Source organism: Diceros bicornis, unplaced genomic scaffold (assembly GCF_020826845.1).
Source record: "Diceros bicornis minor isolate mBicDic1 unplaced genomic scaffold, mDicBic1.mat.cur scaffold_1007_ctg1, whole genome shotgun sequence".
Taxonomy (NCBI): domain Eukaryota; kingdom Metazoa; phylum Chordata; class Mammalia; order Perissodactyla; family Rhinocerotidae; genus Diceros; species Diceros bicornis.
This window is the reverse complement of record NW_026690937.1, coordinates 14,049-35,932: the sequence shown is the minus strand read 5'-3', so window position 1 is coordinate 35,932 and position 21,884 is coordinate 14,049. Positions and strand designations below refer to the sequence as shown.

General features: G+C 46.4%; 1 protein-coding gene and 1 long non-coding RNA gene across 6 annotated transcripts; both read left to right on the top strand.

Moving 5' to 3' along the window:
• The first annotated feature begins 64 nt into the window (after window positions 1-64).
• Window positions 65-2,409, top strand: LOC131402393 (uncharacterized). 3 transcript variants are annotated; one of them, XR_009218626.1, is made up of 3 exons: window positions 65-274; window positions 768-837; window positions 2,368-2,409. It is a non-coding gene; the product is annotated as an uncharacterized LOC131402393 (long non-coding RNA). The 3 variants fall into 3 exon arrangements; XR_009218625.1 differs by lacking the exon at window positions 2,368-2,409 and adding an exon at window positions 2,229-2,355; XR_009218624.1 differs by lacking the exon at window positions 2,368-2,409 and adding an exon at window positions 2,148-2,355.
• A 483-nt stretch (window positions 2,410-2,892) lies between these two features.
• On the top strand, window positions 2,893-4,956 carry LOC131402394 (ral guanine nucleotide dissociation stimulator-like). 3 transcript variants are annotated; one of them, XM_058537177.1, is made up of 4 exons: window positions 2,893-2,923; window positions 3,521-3,553; window positions 3,915-4,036; window positions 4,676-4,956. In XM_058537177.1, exons 1-4 carry the CDS (start codon window positions 2,906-2,908, stop codon window positions 4,926-4,928), a joined length of 426 nt encoding a protein of 141 aa, XP_058393160.1. In that variant the 5' UTR covers window positions 2,893-2,905; the 3' UTR covers window positions 4,929-4,956. The 3 variants fall into 3 exon arrangements, 1 of the variants encoding a protein (XP_058393160.1); XR_009218628.1 differs by lacking the exon at window positions 2,893-2,923 and adding an exon at window positions 4,246-4,336 and having other exon boundaries at window positions 3,407-3,553; window positions 4,676-4,940; XR_009218627.1 differs by lacking the exons at window positions 2,893-2,923; window positions 4,676-4,956 and adding an exon at window positions 4,246-4,486 and having other exon boundaries at window positions 3,407-3,553.
• The last annotated feature ends 16,928 nt before the right edge of the window (window positions 4,957-21,884 follow it).

Genomic DNA, 21,884 nt, shown 5'->3' with positions numbered 1-21,884 from the left:
AAAATCCTCCTCCCTGTGAGTGTTACTCTCTGGGTCCTAAATGTGCCCTTCTGGGGCACCCTGAGCATCTGTCTCATCCAGGAGGGGAGATTTAAATAGAAGGGGACTGAAGCTAGAGCAAGCGGGTCTCCAGCGCCCCACCTCACAGCTCATTCTCTTCCCTTCCCCAGGAGTGCGAGATCCTGAAGAACTTCTCCTCGCTCCGCGCTGTCATCTCTGGTCTGCAGAAAACCTCCATAAGCCACCTGAAGAACACGTGGGCGGATGTTTCCCGGTGGGTAGGCCCCTCTCCATAGGAGGATCAGGGTGGATGGGGGATCTCTCGTATGTCTGCCATTGCCACCTGAGTCACGTGGGAACTCCTGGGAGGCAGCAAATGCTGGGGACAGGGCCTGGGCCTCGGTGGGGGGTCTCTAAGCCTCCCTGGGTCCTTAGTGCACCAGTTCTGCTTCAGGACTCAGTTTCCCTAAATGCCAGGGTTGAGCCACATTGGAGATTTTCAAGTGTTTATGGCAACAGAACTCTAAGCCCAGTTGAAACTCAAAGTGGTCAAAACAGAGGTGCTCTGTAGAGCTGGGGAATGGAGACCCCAGTGACCAACAGGAGAGCCCCCGCCCAGTCCCACGAGACCTTAGCGCTCAGAGGAGCCCAGTGAGAACACTCCTCCAGGCAGGTTGCATCTCTTGGGTTTGCAAAGAAAAGGGATTTGCACTCAGACCCCTCACATTATCCCCCAATTTATCCTTCCTTCTTTCCACTCCCCTCAGGGAGAGCTCAGAAAAACTTAAGGAGCTCTATAGCCATGACAAGTCCTTGAGAAGAGAATTGATGACCAAGGTAGAGTGGAGGCTGGAGGTCTGGAAAGAGAGGAGGGGCGAGGGGGAAAGGGGGACTGGGCAGGCTGTGGTTTTGATAGTTTCTCACTTGAACGTTCTCTGAAACATTCCCGTCTGTCTTGTCCAGATTAACAAACAGAGGGATCTGTTTGGTCCACGGGCAGGTGGGGTGCCGTTTGTGGGCACGAGGCCCCCCTGGTCCTGGGACTCGGTGGTGTTGGCTGGGCTGTTCCAGGAGGAGTTGCCGAGCTGGCACCATCAGCAGGTCTCTGGCTTCCAAGCACGTCCATCCTGCTGGATGTCGCTTCTTCCAGGCTGTTGGGTGGTTGGGGTGGGTTTAGCCCTCAGCCTAAACCTGTCCTCAAGAAGCCAGGCCCCTGCTGCTCCTTCTGTCTTCACCATGTCTCCAAGGGGAGGCCACCCTGCCTGCCCCAGGTTCGGGCATGGCAGGGGATTCCCGTGGCCCAGGTGGACAAACAGGCTGCTCAGCCTTGGTTCTGAACATCTGGACCGGGACAGATGTGTGTGCATTCTGGGACACCCCCCGAACCCCTAGAGCAGTCACTGGAGCCAACCACAGGAGTCTCACCTGAGTGCCCAGTTGGCAATGACATATGCCCCAGGTGGCTTATGTGAAGCGTCTAGGCAACTGACGGATTCTTAGTGGATCTTTCTGAAAGGACGTTGGGAGCTTCATGTAAACGAGGAAGCAAAGCTTCCTGTCACCCCCTTCCCTGTTGATCGGAGGCGGCACCTTGGGGGTCCAGTTCCTGAGTGGATAAAGAAAGAGTTCATTGCAGGGGAATGGCCTGAGGGGTTCCTTGGGGAGGAGTAGGCTTTGGCACGGCCTCTGTCCCAGCCTGGGGGCCAGACACTCCATGGGACTGGGGCAGGCAAGAGCCACTCAACCGGACTCCCAAGACACCTCATCTTCTCCATCCACAGCTCGGCCCAGGACCATGCTTTGAGAGCTCAGGGGACAGTACTGTGGTCAGTGGTGGGGCGGGGGTTAGGTGAGGACATTGGAACAGGGCCTCTGGCTGGGAGGGGCAAGCGGCCTCTCCTCTGTGGGCCCCTGAGCAACTCACTGCCCCTGCTTGGGCCTCTGCCTCCTCATCACAGAAGTGGAGGGATGGTGATTGTGTGGTGCAGGCCTCATACGGTGGTGATGAGATAAGAGGGAGGAAAGGAATGTGGGAGCTTTCTGCCTGCTCCACACGGAGGGGTGAGGGCGAGGACAACGATGACAGTCATATGCCACTGAGTCCTCACGAGAACCTCTGAGGTAGCTGGAGTTCTCACACTTTCCAGATGAGGAAACAGGCTCGGGGAGGCCAGGCCACAGGCCCAAGCTCACACCTAGAGTGCGAGTTGGAGCTGGGTTTGTTCTAGAATCACAAGACCTTGGAGGATGGAGTGGCATTGGTACTAGTTGACTCGAGTCAGATGTCCAGGGTCGGAGGCCAGTGGTGCTGGAGAGAAATGGGGTGAGGGGAGTATGGCCCGCTGACACTGTTCTCAACCCTGGCAGGAGGGGCCCTCCACGTTTGCCCCCTTGGAGATCATCCCCCAGAGAGTGCAGGAGAAACAGCAGCAGCAGCAGGTGAGTGTGCCTGTGGGGGAGGGGCTCTGCCCTCCCAGCTGGGGGCTTCAGATCAAGAGAGGAGGGCTCTTCCTCCTGGTGCCACAGTGCTTTGAGTCCCCCAGTAGAAGTGACCAGGAGGGGGGCCTGGAAGAGCTGGTGCAGGATGGGTTGTTGTGGGGAGGCCCAGGGACCGCATACCCTGTGATTTGCCAGAAGCCAGCCCTGGGAGGTGAGGAGGAGGAGTATGGGTATTCTTGCGGTGTGAAGGGAGGAGGAATTGAGGGGAGTCTGCTAAGGGTCCTAGGCTGCTCCCCGTGGGAACCCTGGAGTGGGCCAGGAGGCTGAGAGTGAGGACTTTTCAGGGGAGGGTCTGCACGGGGACGACTTGAGAGCAAGGGCTCATCTCACCCGAACCCCCATGTGACAGGGTGTCGTCCCCTACCTTGGCACTTTCCTCGGTGACCTGCTGATACTGCACCTGGCAATGGGTGATTATCTCGAGGTGGGTGAACATGGGGACCAGGCAGGGAGGACCAGGATCCTGAGCCTGGGGATGCAGGAGCCCCCGAACTGAGCTCTGAGCTCTCAGCACTTGGCACATCTCTCATGAGAGCCTTGCAGCCGCCCCTGGGAGCTGGGGCAGCAGGCCCATCTTAGGGATGAGTGAACACAGGCTCTGCATGAGACACCCATTCTGGTTTCCCAGGCTGGGGAAGCTCAGAGCTGCCTGATGGCACAGCTGCGTGAGGTTTTATCTGAGCTGGACTCAGCCTCTCCGTCCCATGCTGCCCATGGGGGAGAGAGATGTCGGGTCCCCCCAAGTCAGGCAGCACGTAAGTGGCTGAGCAGTCCCCACTGCCTGAGGCCTCAGCCTCCATGTCTGTCATCAGAGAGGGTTGTGCTGCCAGGTCTCTCCGCCTCACCCCCCTGTCCTCCTCCTCTGGAGCCCAGAGCCCAGCCTAGGTCCAAGTCCTGTTTTCTGTGCATGCCCGGCCCCCTCTGGGGACCTGGCAGTCGTGCACCATGAGAAGGGGTGGGCATAGAGGGCTAGTCAGGCTGGGGGGCTCTGTCTGATGGACTCTGGCTGTCTGCCTTCCAGGGGAATGAGATCAACCTTCAGAAAAGGACTGAGGTGAGCAGCTGTGGCCCTCCCTGCAGGGGAGGGGAAGGAGGAGGAATTCAGAGACCCTCTGGGTAGAACAGTCTCTGGCTCCACCCCCCTGTATCTTAGATTGAGAGGAAGAGTTTGATAACAGAGAAGAGGGAGATCCATCCAATTGGCGGGTGGGTTGAGGGGAGGATGGTGTCAAGGAAAACTTCCTGGAGGAAGGGCTGATTATTCCCCTTCTGAGAACAGGTAGAGCCTGGATGGGACTGGAGGGAAGGAGGGTTGCCAGGACTGGTCCCCTGCCCCACTTCTCACCCCCCACACGGCCCCTGCAGCATCCCCCACCCAGGCCCTGTCTGCATCCTCTCCTTCCTTCTGGCCCCAGGAATACCGAGTCATGAGGGAGATCCTGCTGCTCCAGGTGGCTGCAAAGAATTACAACCTAGAGCCCGAGGAGCGATTTGGGGCCTGGTTCCAGGACATGGAGCTGCTCAATGAGAATGATAGGTGAGGCCAGGCAGGAGTTGGCTGAGGGCAGAGGTGGACCCTCCCTGTTGGCCAGTCCAGAGAGCCTGTCTCTGTGGCCCCCTGCTCAGCCCCAGGCCTTATCGTGTTGTGACCTCTGGGACACCCAGACTCCAGCTGCTGGGCAGGCAGTGGGGGGGCACCTGAGGTGTGGCTCCCGGTAGGCTCACCGGTGCTTCTCTGTCCTGTAGCTACAGCCTGTCCTGCCAGCTAGGGCTCCAGGCCTAGTTGGCCAGCAGAATACTCAAGGCCAAGAAGAACCGGCCATCATCAAGGTCAGGGGTGAGTGAGTGTCTGGGCCGGGGTGACTGACTCCTAGGGGTTCAGTAAAGCTTCGGGCTAAGCGTGGCCTTTGCGAGTCGGACAGCTGGCACTGGGATCCCAGCTCCACTACTGAGCAGTCCTGTGACTGGGGTGACTCTCTCCAGCTTCCTGAGGCTCTGTTTCCTCCTCTGTAAAATAGGTGATACTAAATGGTCGCTCATGTGACAGGGACAAATGGGGTAGTGGTGGCTGACAGCACTGAGCACAGGGACTGGAGCACCCAGTGCAGTGGGGACAGAGTGTGGCGCCATGGTTCTGAGGGAGGCCCCCCCAAGATAACCCGACTCTTCTACTCAGCCCCCAGGCCCCAACACCGAGCCCCGTACCAGTGGCCAATCACAGCCGCATCCTCAGCAGCGGGGACACAGCTGGGACGCTTGCGATGCACCGGGCCGGCTCCTCCCACCTGATGGGTAGGGGAGCATTGCAAGCTGATTCCTGGGGCCCCGTGAAGCCCAAGAGAGCGGGGACGACCCCACCCCAGCTCCCTGACATGTCTACCCCAGCATCTAGTCACCCATTGGGGAGGGACAGTAGTTATGTATTGTAAATAATAAATGCCATATTTGAATATTATATTAAAGTCCTGTTCCCTTTGTAGCCTGGGAGTCGTGGCGTGGTTCTGTTGCTTTCTGTAGGCATGTAAGGGAGACATAGAATCTCACATTTCTCCTTGAATCAAGAACTCTTCTGGGTCATCAGCTTATTGTATGTAGGAGAAGTGAGAAGGGCCAGCCCCTTCCCTGGCCAGTGGGGACACTCCCAAGTCCCCCTAAGTCAGAGGACAAGTTCATTTCAGTATCATTCAGCTGCTCCAGGAGCAGACACGGCCCGCTGCCCGTTCTCTTGGGATTTAAAGGTTGAAGGTACTTTCACAGGCAGAGCAACAACCACTGAAATGTGGGTGTCTTTAAAACAGCACTACCCAGGACCATGTCGTGCCACAGGCAGGGGCTGCCTTTCTACATTCTGGAGGAAGAGGGAATAGTTTCTGCTTCTCTTGTTGAGGTTTCGTTTGATCACATTTTAGGAACTTGTAGTTTTCTAGTTCAACCTCTGGAATTGCATCAGCTGTAAGTGGGGAAAACAATGGAAAAAGATCAAAACCTACATGGGGAGAGGACAAGGCCTGAGGAACGTCATTTGCAAATGGTCTACAGGCAGGCAGGGCTTTCCCTCCTCAGGCCCCTCTTCAGGTTTGGGAGCCCATAGAAAATTCAGCTACGCCCTTCAGATATCTCAGCGCAGCTCTGCAGCCTCCTACCTTACATCGCTTCACAATATGGCAAACTCCCTGAAGGTCAGACTAGCAGTATGTTGGACTCAGGCCACTTCCACCACTTCTGGAGGTTTCCCTTTGTTTTGTGGAAGCTTTTGGCCTAGTTCCCCAGATTCCTGTGTGGCACCAAAACTTAGCACAGGTGCTGTGAGAAAGAGCAGCTGTGTGTCTGAAAGCCCTCAGGTTTCCTCTGCCACACCAGTCCTGCAGAATCACTACAAGTTTGACTAGTTTCCCTTTTCCCTAGCTGAGGCTCTGACTGAGCAAGCCAGATCCTCGGCAACCACCCAGAATCAGAAAACACCTCCAGGGGAAAGAAAGATAAAAATCCTTGCTCACATAAAAGACTTTTTCTTCTTTCTGGAATTTTAGTTGGTTGATTCTGAAGTTTTCTCACGCTCTAAAAATATATTTATAATTTATCTGGCTTTGTCCAGTTTTGCAGCAAAAGTGCTTTCCTGTCCTAGTCTCCTCTAAAACAGAAGTTCCCTTGTCATTAGTTTTTAACTCCATCAGTTATACATTGTCAATATTATTATTGTTTCATAAAGTCATGTTTTCAATGATTTATTTAGATGTTTACCCTTTTTTATCCTCACGATTCAAATTACCTCTTAGCATTTTTTCTTCTATCAGTTTCTTTCTTCTTAAAGTATATTGTTTTTTACTTTTTAAGTTTTTTCCTTGAGGAAGATTAGCCCTAGTCTAACATCTGTGCCAATCTTCCTCTATTTTGTATGTGGGTCACCACCATGGCATGGCTGATGAGTGGTGTAGGTCCACACCTGGGATCCAAACCCACGAACCCAGGCCTTGGAAGCGGAGTGTGCTGAACTTAAACCACTACACCAGGTGGCTGGCCCCCTGAAAGTACATTCTTTAGAAGTTCCTTAATGAGCATTTGTTCATGGTAATACTCTTAGTAAATGTTTGCATAAAAATATCTTTAAGTCACCCTAGTTCTTGAGATATGGTTTGATTGGATATACACTGAAAGTTATTTTCTCTCTGTACCTTGAAGATTTAATCCAACTCTCTCTTGCCTTCCATTGTTAAGAAATGTATCATAGGTCTAAATGTAAGTCTCTGTAAGTGTTCTGTTCCTCTGTGGGGCTTTGAATATCTTCTTTTGTATTTAGTGTTCTTTGCTTTCCCTGGATGGATCTGGCTCTAGATTTTTACTTTTTAATTGTGCTTGAGATGTATTCAGCTGCCTGAATCTAGAGTAGAAGTCTTTTATCAATTCTGTGACTTTCTGTTATTATGTCTGACTATTCCTTTAAATCATATATATATTTATATTATTTAATTCAAATATATATAAACATTCGCATTCATTATATATTCATTAAATATATATTTATATTATTTAATTCAATATATTATATTATTCAATATAGTGATTTGTATTATTCAAAAAATATACATATATTATTTATATATATAGTTTCCTCTACTTGACCAAACTCAAGCCAGGCTCCTTTGAGTCCTATTCCTGTCTAGGCCTCGATCTTGGCCTATAATAACTACAGCCTTTCAGCACAAATGATTTCACCCCCCCACACGCACATTATAAGACTTAAAGACTGACATAGTTTCTACCAGCTCAAATCCACATCCCCAGGATGACCCCTGCCCCCTTAAAGTGCCTGCCTGAGAAAGCTCAAGGCAGCCAAAAGAATTGACTGTTCTGGCCAACACTCGATCCTTGGCCCCAGACATCCCTTTCTTAGAGCATTTACCCAAAAGTGCTTACAACTGTGGATCTTTCCTCTGTCCTTTTGAGTTGTATGTGTGTCTCCTATAACTCAGAAGTGCATTTCTCAAGGTCCTGAGAGCCATTCCTTGAGATGAGCACAGGGTGTCTGTCTCCCAGACTCTGTGAGAGGAGAGAAGTGAAACTTGGATCATTTCCAACTAACAGACATAACTGGCCAGATCACACTGCACTGACCGACACTCTGTAACTTTTCCCTCCCTGACTCTACTGAGCCCCTGCTCACCCCTCTGCCTGCTCCCTCATTCTCCCTTCCAAATGCCCAGTCATCTCTGTACAAATCAAATTGAGTTCAGTTCACCCTGTTCCCTCTTCCCTATTGCAGTGGTATATGCCTGATTAAAATCTGTCCTGACCACTTGAACTAGAGTCTGGCTTTGTGTATACTCTACATTTAACACACATACAGATAATCTCAGGCATATGCATAGATATGCATATACTGACTTACCCATGGGCCCTCCAGGACCAGTTCAACTGACCTCATCTTATCAACAGAGTAGTTAAGAGTTTTCTTTCAGGAACTGAGACCCCTCGTCCAGTTCAGACTAGTTGAGACCACCAACTCATCAACTGGGAGTTCACAAATGCTTTATATGTGACCTTTTTGACATCAAGGAGCTAAAAACTCCAATCTCTGATCATGGTAACACTGCCAATTTGTGAACACACATCCGATGAAGAGCCATGAAGCTTGACTTTGCTTGCGCAACTCATCAATTACCTCACTTCTCCTTACCTCCAATCATGTACCTCCACACTTCAGACCACCCTTCCCTTTATCCCATAAATTGTGCCCCACGACCTGGATCAGGGAGACAGATCTGAAACAGACACATGCCTCCTGTCTTCTTGCAGATCAATCTCACAAAATAAAGCTACACTTCATTTCCCAAAAGCTGATGCCAGAATAATTGGCTCTTTTAATGTGCATTGGGCAAGAGAACCCCAATATTGTGCAGTAACATCAATACATATATATGCACTTACTGGTTGTTTTATCTTTTTTATTTTCTTTGCTGAGGAGGATTCACCCTGAGCTAACATCTGTGCCAACCTTCCTCTATTTTGTATGTGGGTTGCCACCACAGCCTGGCCACTGATGAGTGGTGTAGGTCCACGTGCAGGAACTGCACCTGGACCACTGAAGTGGAGTTCTCTGAACTTAACCACTAGGCCATGGGACCGGCCCATCTCTAAACGTTTTGAAGATGTTACTAAATATGCAATTGAAGTTTCACTATGATCTCTGGATTTCCCTGCTGCTCCTTTAGTCCCTCACTTCAGTGTATGTGTTTCTTGCTCCATCTTTAATGCTAGAAGAATTCCTCAAATATCAAGTGGTCCTTTGCTACCTGTTCATATTTCTGTGATGGGAAGAAAACAGCTGAGTAGGATCTCTGTGGGTCTGATGGGGCCTGTGAATGTCTGGACTCAATGTTTCTTCAGGGGTGTTAGGTGTTGAACTAGTAACAGGCAAACAATGTTGGTGCCCACAATGATCTCTAACAGCATACTTATTCCACACAATCCCACAATGACAGACATCCTCTGAACACGTGGAAATGCTGACAGTGCACAGCCACACTCACATACATACTATTTGCAAATGACCATCTGCATTCAGACTATAAACTACACACTGATACTCAGAACATACACACAAACTCACACACACATACAGACCACTCACTGTCTCAGAGCCCACAGTGACTTGAACTCTCTAAACACACATGTCAACAAAACACACCTTCACATAGATGCCATAGTAGCCGTGCACCCTGTGACCATACAGAATTGCTGAACACACACACATCCACACAACAAGGAACGTGGTCATGCACGTGTGGGCTTGATCAGGAGATTTTTCACACCTCAGCATGAACATGCACACCCTAGGGCGAGAGGGAGAGGCAGAGGGCACAGGGACAAAATGTGGGGAGCAGTCAGGAGGCACTTGCAGGGCTGGCTCCATGGTTTAGCGGTTAAGTGCGCGCGCTCCTCTGCTGGCGGCCTGGGTTCACATGCCCAGCGCACAACAATGCACTGCTTCTCTGGCCATGCTGAGGCCAAGTCCCACATACAGTAACTAAAAGGATGTGCAGCTATGACATACAACTATCTACTGGGGCTTTGGGGCAAAAATAAATAAATAAAATTAAAAAAAAAAAGAAGGCACTTGCATAAAGCAAATATGATACCTGCAAGGCTGGTTGCTAAGTGACATATGACTCAAGGATATGAGGAGCCAAGAGGATCTGAAATGGTACAAAGGAGATGACTATAGATAGTTGTATGTAATAGCTGCACATCTTTCTAGTTGCTGTATGTGGGACGAGGCCTCAGCATGGCCGGAGAAGCGGTGTGTCGGCGCGCGCCCGGGTTCCGAACCTGGGCTGCCAGTGGCGGAACGCGCGCACTTAACCGCTAAGCCAAGGGGCCGGCCCAGACCAGGAGCTTTCAAAAGGTTACAATGCGGCATTTTGAACCTCATCCCTTGGGAACACCCTGTAAGACAAAGGCCAGATGAATCGCTTGGCACTTGTGAGTTATCCTCTCCTTTCTGATGGCTGCAGTGTCACCCAGACACACAGGTTGGACTCTGCCAGGGAGACCTTCTCAGGACAGCCAGAAGCTGAGGATGAGTCCTGGTTCCCAGCATCCCAGGCCCTTCCTGACACGGGAGAGCCATGCAACAAAGAATAGAAAAATGCAGATCTACAAGTAGATACCTTATTTGAGAACATAGACATAAAAACGCTTTTGAAATAGTATTTTGGAATCTATTGGAATATTACACAAAAGGATTATCCACTTTAAGTAGGTTTTACCCTGACTGTGAGGGCAAAACCTGAATCATCCCGTGACATTGATAACTCCCTGCTGACTTTAAAGTACAAATAAATAATGTACATAGTAAAGGAAAAGAGAGTACAGCATGAAAAAGGAAGATCTCCCTTCTCTCCTCACCTGAAAGCCAACCTCTCACCTCAGAAAGAAACTGCTGTCTATATTTTCTATGTCACATAGCGGAGTTTAATGAAAGAAAAGTATTGGTATATTTTAAAGTTTCAAGAATTCAAAGCAAGGAAACATTAGCGACGCTGCCAAGAGACCTCACTGAGGTGCCTGCTCCATTTCATCTGCTGTCAGGATGTCCTTCTTGGCCCCTCACTTTCTCTGCCTCGCTAGCAAGTGTGTCCGCCATCAGTGCTATCACCAGTCTCTCTCCTGTGCTCCTCACTGCCCTTTCCTCCTTCCTGATACCTTCCTCAGTCACCAGAAATTGTTGGCAGTGGAGCTGTGGAATGCCCAGAGCAGCTCCTGGAATCATCCCTGCCAAATCTGAAGACCAGCAGGAGTGGCATGGGACTTGGAGTGCAGACCACCTGCGAGCACACCTGGCAGGGATTCACCTGTGACTAAGTGCAAGTTTTTCCAACGCTTTGGCAAGATTGAAAGGACTTACCAGTTGTCCTGCACTGCTGCAGGCCTGGAGTCCTTGCGGTCTCTCGGGCCAGCAGACCTGGTGGGGCTGGACCAAGGTGTCCTCCCCGAGGCCCGTCATTGCCAGGATGGGATGGGATTCTAGTAACCGGCCTCTTGAATATGTCACTGGACAGCCTCAAAGGGATGGAGATGCTTAAACCAGGCTTTGGTTTGGACTGGTTCCCACAGTCATGCTGCTTCCTCTGTGAAGATGTGACCATCATCCTTCTTATCATCCTTCTTTTCCTCTTACCCTACAAAAATAAATCATGAAAGTGGGTCAAATGATAAAGGAAGCCTGCCTTTTTAGGACAATTATCCTGGCTGTTTTGTACTTCCACCCTCCCTCTGTCCTCTGGGGATAGATCTGACCTGTGTCCCGGGATGTCATCAGGCAGATTTGCATCAAGAACAGAACGCTCAAGGTCAAAACTCAAGGCTACTCCAGATCATTTCTCTCCCTCCATCCTGTCAACACCCCCTCCTTGTTTGAGTGTGATTCTATTCTCTTCTTGTCCTTGTCACTCTCAACCGCACAAGTCCTGACACTCCCCCTCAGGACAGTCGGTCCCCAGTCCTTTACTAAATCCCAAATCCTACCATTTCTGTGTTTTCTGACTACTCATTTGCTTAATCCATTGACCACTCAGTGTTCATAGAAGTTAAATCAATAGTGACCTTATCAACCACCCCGTTAGCAACTTACTCCCATATCCCAGATGTTCACATAATCCAAATGGTGATGTTCAAAAGTAAATAATTCATATTCACCCACCACAATTTCCTGATCTCTAATATTTTTATTCAAACACTCATGCAGTAGATACCTGTCCCTCAAGATCAGAAATAATGCCAGATCACCAATCCTCACCTTAATTTCCTCCTACACCTATCAATCCTGGATTCCATGGGACTATGATCTCAATAATTTCCTTGGAATAATAAAAAATTCCTTACCACTCATTTATGTTGTAAACCTCCAAACCCAGAAGATCCTGATTATCTGCCATGCCGTAGCTACTGCTGATCTTACAACAAGCTGAAGAAAAAGCAGAAAACATGATCTTTTGGTACCACTGTAAATACAAAACCATCTGCATCAACTGGGAAGCACCCATAATGCCTGGAAATTTTGTTCTCTTTTTTTGTGTTGGCTCAAAAGCAAAAAGACACATCAATTTAAAAAATGGGCAAGGGAACAGAATAGACTTTTTCCAATGAAGACATGCAAGTGCCCAACAGGTGTATGAAAAGGTGTTTGGCATCACTAATGATCAGGGAATGCAAATCAAAACCACAATGAGCTATCACTTCACACCTGTTAAGATGGCGATTATCAAAATAACTAAAGATGACAAATGTTGGTGAGGATGTGGAGAAAAGGAACCCTTGTGGGAATGTAAACTAGTACAGCCATTATGGAAAACAGTATGGAGGTTCCTCCAAAAATTGAAACTAGCATGTGATCCAGCAATCCCACTTCTCGTATATACCCACAGGAATTGAAATCAGGGTCTCGAAGAGATACCTGCACTCTAATGTTCATTGCAGCTAATTCACAATAGCCAAGATACGGAAGTAACCGTATCTAAATGTCACTGATGGATGAATGGATAAAGAAATGGAATATTAGTCAACCTTGAAAAAAGAAGGAATTCCTGCCATTTTTGACAACATGGATGGACCTAGAAGACATTATGCTAAGTGAAGTAAGGCAGACAGAGAAAGGCAAATACTCATTTATATGTGGAATCTTAAATAGTCAAACTCATACAAGCAGAGGTTAGAATGGTGGTTGCCAGGGGCTGGGGGATGGAGAAATGGGGAGCTGATGGTCAAAGGATACAAAGTTTCAGTTATCAAGATAAATAAGTTCTGGAGATCTAGGATATGGCATAGTGCCTACAGCTAACAAGACTGTATTGCACACATCACATTTGCTAATAGAGTAGATATTATGTTAAGAGTTCTTACCACAGAATAATAGTAATAAAGGAGGTGAGAGAAAACTTTGGGAGGTGATGGATATGTTTGTGGCCTTGGTGGTGGTGACAGTCTCAAGGGTGTGTACTTATGTCCAAATTCATCAAGCTGTATATGGAAAAGTATGACATCATCGTTGATTCCTCTGCACCTTGAAATACGCCATGTCCTCATCACAAGAGAAAAAAAATTGTAACTGTGTATGGGGACGGATGTTAACTGGACTTACTATGGTGATCATTTCAACATATATACAAACATTGAATCATCATGTTGTACCCCTGAAACTAATATAATGTTGTATGTCAACTTTACCTCAATAAAAAAAACACAACAGACAAAACCATTTGAATATTGTAAATGAGTTCAGTGAATCCCTGAAAATGCCCCATTCCCATATGAGAGTTACAAGAAGCAGAGAGGATGAAGTAAGATGGAAGAAAGTTGTACAAAACAGTATTCAAATTAAAATCATTTAAGTTGCTATCAGCTCCTTGTGGCAGAGTTCTGTGAGCACGGATCTTCTTTAACATTTTTCCTGGAAAAGCATACTTTCAGATCCAACCCATGATAGTTTCATCGTTGGCTCTAATAAGAAAATTTCAACTTAATAAATAAAACCAAAAGCATCCCTTATGTATGAATAAAGTTAGTGAACTTTACAGAGAAAAGAGCCTATTTGCACAATCTCAATAAAGGAAACAGAAGAACTGAATGATGATGGAGTCTCATTCAAGCTTATCTTTGAAAGCCAGTAAGACCAGGTTATCTTTTCAAGGATGTGTGTAGAGCTGTGAGCCTTGGAAGATAGAAATAGTGGCCTCCTCTGGAGCAAAGGGCAGGCTTGCTTACTGCCCAGTATAATAAAACTAACACCCCCCCGGGGCAAAGTTCAGCAGACATCCTGCCCGTTATCAAAGATTTGAGTTCCTTCAGCTCTGAGTTCTTGCAACCCTCTGCATGTCACCTCGCCCACTGTGTATCACCCTGTAGGAAGTGGGATTTAGTGAACTGGTGCAAATGCTGATACTCTGGCCACTGCCATTGCTGTGTCATTAAGTCCTTTGTCTCTGACCCATGGGTCTCATGTCTTTTGCCAGCATCTATAAGACCATGGTAGGCTAACTTATTGGTTTGCAGGTAAGGGACAATATCAGGCCTTTACAGTTCCTGACAAGCCCTTAAAGTAACTGGTAGTCTTAGGAACAGAGAGCTATCCAGAACTTAGGCATGGGTGGTCTTCATAGAAGACTTCATAAGTCTCTGAAACTTCAGTAAGTCTCTCTGACCTCTTTTACTTCGACCCCAAGTAGAAGGAAAGGCACCAAGCTATTATAGACCTAGGGCTTGTGCAAGTCACCTGGAGACCTAGTGACCAGAAACTTCCCATGGGGAGCAGAGACAGATGGGCATATTTCCAAAATGGACCCATGTGCCTGTCATCCACCAGATAGTACATTATCTTAATTTATGATGATTTGATTCATTAAAATCTTGTGATGGGCCAAAAATACACTTCTAAGAGGAGTGAGGCACATGGCAGTTGTAAGCAGATGAACACATTTGGTGAATATCCAACTCTGAACTAAACTTAGTGTTCTAATCAATTAAAAGGTACAACAAATTTAATTAGGTCAATTAAATGATATTTAATGGTATACCTGATTATTACTCTGCAATAATGAACAAGCAGCTAATATAAATAACTATAATTGGTCTTTAAAATATGATAGTCAAGACTGTTTGAGATAAGCTGGAGAGAAGGAAGGGGAGAAATAGATAAAAGATAGCTGCTCTGAAGCCACTCTCAAGACCTCTAGATCTACATGTAACCCAGGAGATCGAGGCAGATAGCTGTGTGCCTAGATCCTCCTGCACTGTGCTTCTCAGGGATGTCACGGGGCTGAAGCAGCTTCCTGAATCGTGTTTACACGTCCATGTGTGCAATACCCCTGACCATGGGGGTGAACCACCATTCATTCATCCCTTACACCCCTCTAATTAACAATTAGATTTCAGAATCATTGTATCACTACATGATAATTTATTCTTCAAACCTGTAGGATGCCGAGCTAAAAGAAAATTAAATTTCAATGGCTTATTTTCTTTGAAGGACCAAGATGTTCTTTCACACTTGGAATCCGGATTAGAGGATAAATCCATCAAATCAATGGAAACAACTTAAGAAATGGACAGAGGGATATTTCATTCATATGTACACAGTTTGCACTGTGGCAAAAATAGAGTTATATTTTTAAAAATTAGAATTTTTTGAAATTTTATTGATATTAAAGACTTTGTTCTGCTTATACTCCCTTTGGTTTACCAAATCAAACTCACTCTTTAACAGGCATTTCTAGCATTGAGTGCTAATAACAGCAGCTTTTTTAAATTCTTAAGTTTCCCAGGTCAAAGACCAAGGGCAGAGGTCATCGAGAGGTCAAGTCTAATCTACCTGTGGATGTGGCAGCCTTAACTATGGATGTTCAAGCCAGACATTGCCAGCAGAGCCACATCTCATCACCCACAGGTGAGTTTTAACTAGTAATCACAGATACTTGAGGATATAAAAAGAAATTCTTTATTAAGAACCAAAGGTATAGATTCCTATCTTGGGTTCATTACTTTGAATTTTTGACCCAAATCATATATATCGATTAGACCATGTTCAATTCTATGATCTTTAGAAGATGCAGCCTACAGCTGAAGAGAAACAGATATGACACCAATATCTTATCCTCTCTGAAGCCCAACTGAGAGCCCCTGGAGTCAGAAGTTTTCAAGACAAGAAAAAGTCATCCTTCTTCGGAACAGAGAGAGTTGAGGCTAGTCAAACATTCAACTTTAAATTGTTAACATGACTTGTTAGAATGTGATGGAGCAAGCAGAATACCTTCTAAGTTTCATGATTTTTCTCCAGAATACTGAGATGGATGACCTTGAAGGCCAGTTTCCCCATTAATGTCTTTATTCAGTGAAAAAATTAATTTCCCTATAAATTAATTCCCATAAAAATGTTGAAAATATCATAGTCTCTGACTAAAAGGAAACAAAACAAATTGAGCAGTTGAATAGCAGTGTAATAAATTCCATACAAGGATCTCACTGCAGCATTATGTATAATAGTGAAACTGGATGTAATCCCAACTCTATCAAAGAAGAAATAAACAGATCATGGTATTCCTGTTCTTTGGAGTACCTCTAAAACATCTAAAAAACTAAGTTAGAGTGACGTGCACGGATAAGGAGAGACAGCTATGATATATGGTTTGAGAAACAGCAAATTGCAAAACGATGTAGTTATGTAATTTATGTTAAAAAAACTTTGTGTATTTATAAATTCATAGGCAATGTCCAGAAGAATAAGCCGCAACCTCTTAACAATAGTTCCTTCTGACTAGAGGAGTGAGTTTGCAGGGAAGGGGTTGGAAGGGGAAGGTTTCACTTTACTCTACATAGATCTGTGTAATTTGACTTTTTTTACAGTATGTATTTCTTTCATAATTAGAAAAATGAGTGATGTGACCGTTTGGTGCAGGGCAACAATATTATGTTCACCAGTCTCTGTACTGTATGTTACTGCACAGCACGGACTGTAAGAGAAAGCCCAGAGGAGCAATGAAGACAAAGAAGACATGACACCTGCAAAAAGTCAGTGGAGTATTTCTACATAACAAACCTTCCAGGTGAATGACGGTCAGTATCTTCCACTGCTCCAGCTCTCGCAATGAACCTAGAACCTGCCCAGGGTAAGCCTGAGGACCACGCCCCGCTAGTCCACTCCCCGCCCAGGGCCTGTTTGTGCAGGGTGACTTCCATCAAGCAGACAATGGACTCAGGATGGGGCCTGTGCCTTTGGAGAGGCTGGCAGAGAGGCGCAAAGTGGAACACCAGCCAAGTGCACACACCTGAGAGGCAGAGTTCCAGGAGGAGACTCAAAATGTACCAAGAAACTGTGTGAAGTGAAGGAAGCTACTCGACCTCTCTGAACCTCAGTGTCCTCCCCTGTAAAATGGGTGTCACAGGCCTACTTCACAGAGCTGTTGGGAAAGATACATAAAAGTGCCTGTGACAGCCAGTGTCCACATTATTAACAAAGTCGTATCCGACTTCAGAATAATCGATGAAAAGAATAATCTTGATGAGACCAAAGATGAGATGCCCAGCTTCGTAAGCAGCCCCAGCAGCATGAGAAGGAGAGGACCTCTGAGTAAGCAGGGTTCTTCACAGCGCCACTGGAGAGGACGAACACGGGCTACAACGGTATAAGTGGGTGTTGTGTAGTGACTCGTTTAGAGATCGTGGGTCCCTAAAGACACTGTCAAATACAGTTACACACAGTGGCTCCTAGGAAACAACTACAAAGCAATCAATGCAACAGTTAGGAATGGGAAGGGGGTGAGCAGAGGAGGGTCAGAGGCACAAAATATGATGGAAGACACTGAACCACGACGAGCGCCCAGCTCTCAACAGCTGCTGTGGTTGCGCCAGGAGCTCAAACGTCTGAGACAGCCATTGCGGGGACTGCTGGGAGCACAGTGGTCACTGCAGCCACACCCCAACAGCAGTGCATCAGAGCACACAGACCCCGAGACTTTCATCTCCATTAATCCTTGTTTCAAGATGATGAATAGCCTCATGTTACAATGTCTCCTTCCAACCCTTGTGGACGAGCGTCATCAGAACCCCCTGAAGAGGGCACAGGCCAGAGTAGGATGGAACACTGGGGGCTGGGGGAGCGGCGCTGCACCTGACTACACGGACTATCACCCGGGCCTGTTGAACACGAGAGAAGAACCCGAGGATGTGGTCTAACGAGACTTCCCCGTCTTGCCACGTTCAGGGACACTACAGAGTTTCTTGTCCTTCCTTTACAAAAATATTAAGGAATTCATGTGTCATTAATTCATAAAGAGGCAAATTCTTGACAAAGTGACAGAGTCCAGTTTCCATGACCAGGTTTTTCAGTTGTTTTGATAATATCCCACATTCAGGAATTGGAAATGTAACCTATTGGGACATGTAATATAAACAAGGACTTTTTTCATGTGGATCAACGCCCAGATTTTTAGAGATGACATAAATCACGAAAGCTGCTAACCATTCCTCCACAGGTTTCAATAAGGCTTTTAAGTTAGTTTACTGATCTCAGGAAAAGAGAATTTGGCAATTCAAGTTTTTTGATTCTGCATTCAAGCGTACAGTACGGCCAAGAGAAGGAGCAGAAAAAAATTAACAGGAAGGTCTTGCTTGCATTTTATCTTTTGCAAATAAGCAAGATATTTTATGCTCTGTTCCTTTCACTACTCTAATCAATTTTTAAAGAAATATGGTACAACTGACTATCCCTAGGTGTGTTTATTCTGGAACCTTGCCAGAATCCAAAGCAGAGATGTTAAAGCTGATGGGTTTCAAATGCTGCCCAAGTGCTGTCTACCTTGAACATCCCTCTCCCAAAGCTGGACCACTGGTCTCTTCCTGAGGGATCAGAGTCACCACCTGTGTCCCTGAGAGACTGGCCACTCACGCCTGGGCTGAGATTAGGCAATCAATCTAAAGGGCAAAATACTTAAGCTATTATCATCTTAAGGTTGCTGTTTCGGAGGCCTCTGCACTGGAATGGGTTGGTGAAAACAGCTTACTAGATACTTGCCTGGGAATTGGGCCATTCTCCTCTGCTCTCAGCGGCTCCTGGGGAAACCAATCATTAATGTCAGGGATGCCTCAACTTCCACATCTGCGAAAAAGGCAAGCAACAGCCAATGATACCACCCTGCAAAGCTCTTAAGTTGTGCTTGCAAGAGGGGCCACAGCAGCGAACTTCTCCCAGAAGCTGATGAAATGATGGCACTTAGTCTGGAGAAGGCAGAGGGCAGCAGGCAAAGTGGAAAGTTCCTGGGATGTCAAACCAGTTCCCATAAGCAGTTTAGAGAAGCACCTGGCCCTGGACTAGGTAGGAGGCTGTGGAAAGACCCACAGGCACGCAGGTGGGAGGAAGAATCAAGCAGAGGAGGGAGTAGGTGGGGAAGAGGCGCGAGCCCGGCTTCAATTTTGGACAAAAGCAGTTGCACGCTGTAGGCCCGAGGCTGCCCATGCAGCCGCCACACCCTCCTCACTCCCTGGTCCCGGTGGGCCCGTCGCATCCCTCCGGGACTCAGTCCATGTGGAGCGGTGCAGGACCAGAGTCCTGAGCCAACAGCGGTTTGGCCCTCGGCCAAGCGCACACCGCCCTGCTCCTCCCCCCAGGGCTAGGCACCGCCCCGTGCCCAGAGCATCCTGGGAGTTGTAGTGCTGCAGCCCCTGCGGGCTGCCGGCTGTGAGCGGTTAAGAGACAACGGTTGCGGTCCCAGCATGTGCAGCGAGGGGCCCCGCCTCCCGCCACTTCGCCCCTTCTCTCCACCACGCCCACTTTCCACGCCCTGCCCCGCCCCCCCGGGCCGGGCTGCGCACGTTGAGGCTGGCACCCAGGTGGGGCTCACCAGCCTAGTGGAAGCCCACGTAGAAACTCCCTGGCCGGTCTGTGAAAGGTAAGTTCACGACCTAAAATGGAAATCCTGGGTGCCTGGGAACCTGGATCTTGCCTTCTCAAAGCCACCTGTCCCGCCATCCCCTCCATCCCTCTGGCTGCCAAGATCCTCCCTCTGGACCCCGTGGTCAGGGTCGCTGCAGAGCACCTTTTGGATCCTGCCCGCCTGAAGGGGCCATACCTTGGTCAGGCCTCTTAGCCATGACATTCATTTATTTGCTGTTGTTTTCCTAGTTTCCTAAAATGGAAGCTTAGATTATTGAGTTTAGATCTTTCCTGTTGTCTAATACATGCATTCAATGTTACAGATGTCCATCTTAGCCCACCTTTGGCTGCATCCCACACATTTTGATAAGCTGCGTTTTAATTTTTATTTATGTAAAACTTTTCTTGAAATTTCTTCTTTGACTTGTGTTATTTATATGTGTGGGTTTTTTTTTGGGGGGGGAGGGTCGCAGAGGTCAGCAAACTTTCTGGAAAGGGCCAAAGAGTAAATATTTTAGGTTCGAGAGTGATGTGGTCTCTGTCTTTACCACTCAGCTCTGACACTGTAGCCCAACAGCAGCCATAGCGAATATTTAAATGAATGAGCATAGCTGTGTTCCTCTAAAACGTTATTTAGGGATGCTGAAATAGTCTTCCTCTTTTGCTTTTTTCTCCCAACTATTTAAAACTGTAAAAACCGTTCTTAGCTTGGGGCCATACAAAAACAGGCAGCAGGCCAGATTTGGCACTGGGCAGAATGTAGTTTGAGAGAACAAAAAAAGAACTCTTGTTTAATCTCCAAGTATTTTGGGATTTTCCGGCTATCTTTCTTTTATTGATTTTTAGTTTAATTCTATTGCAGTCGGAGAGCAAATATTGCATGATTTCTATTCTTTTAAATTTCTTCAGGGTATGTTTTATAGTGTCTATCTTGGTCAGTGTCCTAGGTGAGTTGAGAAGAATGTGTAATCTGTTCTTATTGGAGGACTTAGTCCATAGATGTCAACTGTGTCCAGTTGCTGTCCATGTTGCTGTTGATCCAGCTGTGTCCTCACTGCCTTCTTCCTGCTGGATCTGTCCATCTCTGTTAGAGGTGTGCTCAAGTTTTCAACTATGATACTGGATTCATCTATTTCTCTTTGCAGTTCTATCAGGTTTTGCCTCACCTTGTTGTCAGGCATGTACCCATTTAGGCTATCCACGTCTTCTTTGAGCATGGACCCCTTTATCATTACATAATGCTCCCCTTTATCCCTGATAGATTTCCTTGCTCTGAAGTCTACTCTGTCTGAAACTAATATAGCTACTCCTACTTTCCTTTGATTAGTGTTAGCATGGTATATCTTTCTCCATACCTTTACTTTTAATCTATATGTGTCTTTATATTTAAAGTGGGTTTCTTGTAGACAACATATAGTTGGGTCTTGTTTTTTGATCCACTCTGACAATCTCTGTCTTTTAATTAGTGTATTTTGACCATTGACATTTACATTGATTATTGATATGGTTGGATTAATACCTGTCATATTTGGTACCATTTTCTATTTGTTGCCCTTGTTTTTTGTTCCTATTTTCATATTTGACACTTTTTCTGACTTGTGGTTTTAATTGAGCATTTTATGAGATTCCATTTTCTCTTATTTCTTAGCATATCAATTATACATATTTTTTAAACACTTTAGTGGTGCTGTAGTGTTTGCTTTGTACATTTACAACTAATCTAAGTCCGTGTTCAAATAACACTATAATGTTAGACAGGTAGTGCAAATACCTCATAGCAACAAATATTCCTAATTCCTTCCTCCTGTCTTTTGTATCATTGTTGTCATTCGTTTCATTTGTACATAAGCATACATAAATGTTTATGCATACATAATCAAATGCATTGTTGCTCTTATTGCTTTGAGCAAACTTCTATCTGTTAGTTGAATTAAGAATAAGAAAAATAAAAGTTTTTATTTTACTTTCACTTATTCCTTGTCTGATGCTCTTCTTTTTTTAAACGTAGATTCAAGTTTCTGATCTATATCATTTTGCTTCTCGCTGAAGAACTTCTTTTAACATTTCTTACAAGGCAGCTCTACTGGTAACAAATTGCCTCAATGTTTGTTTGTCTGAGACAGTCTTTATTTTTCCTTCACTTTTAAAGGATAATTTCACAGATTACAAAATTCTGGGTTGGTGGGGTTTTCTCTTTAAACACTTTGAATATTTCAGTCCACTCTCTTCTTGCTTGCATGATTTCTGAGGAGAAATAAGATATAATTCTTATCTTTGCTCCTCACGATGTAAGGTTTTTTTTTTTCCTCTGGCTTCTTTCAAGATTTTTTTCTCTTATTTTTTATTTTCTGAAGTTTAATATGATATGCCTCGGTGTAGCTTTTGCCAAATGGTGTTCCCTGAGCTTCCTGGATCTATGCTTTGGTGTCTGACATTAATTTGGGGGAAATTCTCAGTCATTATTGCT

Excerpts from the sequence above, each read along its gene's own strand:
- LOC131402394 (XM_058537177.1), top strand. Across the intron at positions 3,554-3,914 it reads ACCTTCAGAAAAGGACTGAG|GAATACCGAGTCATGAGGGA; the intron begins GTGAGCAGCTGT and ends TTCTGGCCCCAG. Across the intron at positions 4,037-4,675 it reads CTGCTCAATGAGAATGATAG|CCCCCAGGCCCCAACACCGA; the intron begins GTGAGGCCAGGC and ends TCTTCTACTCAG.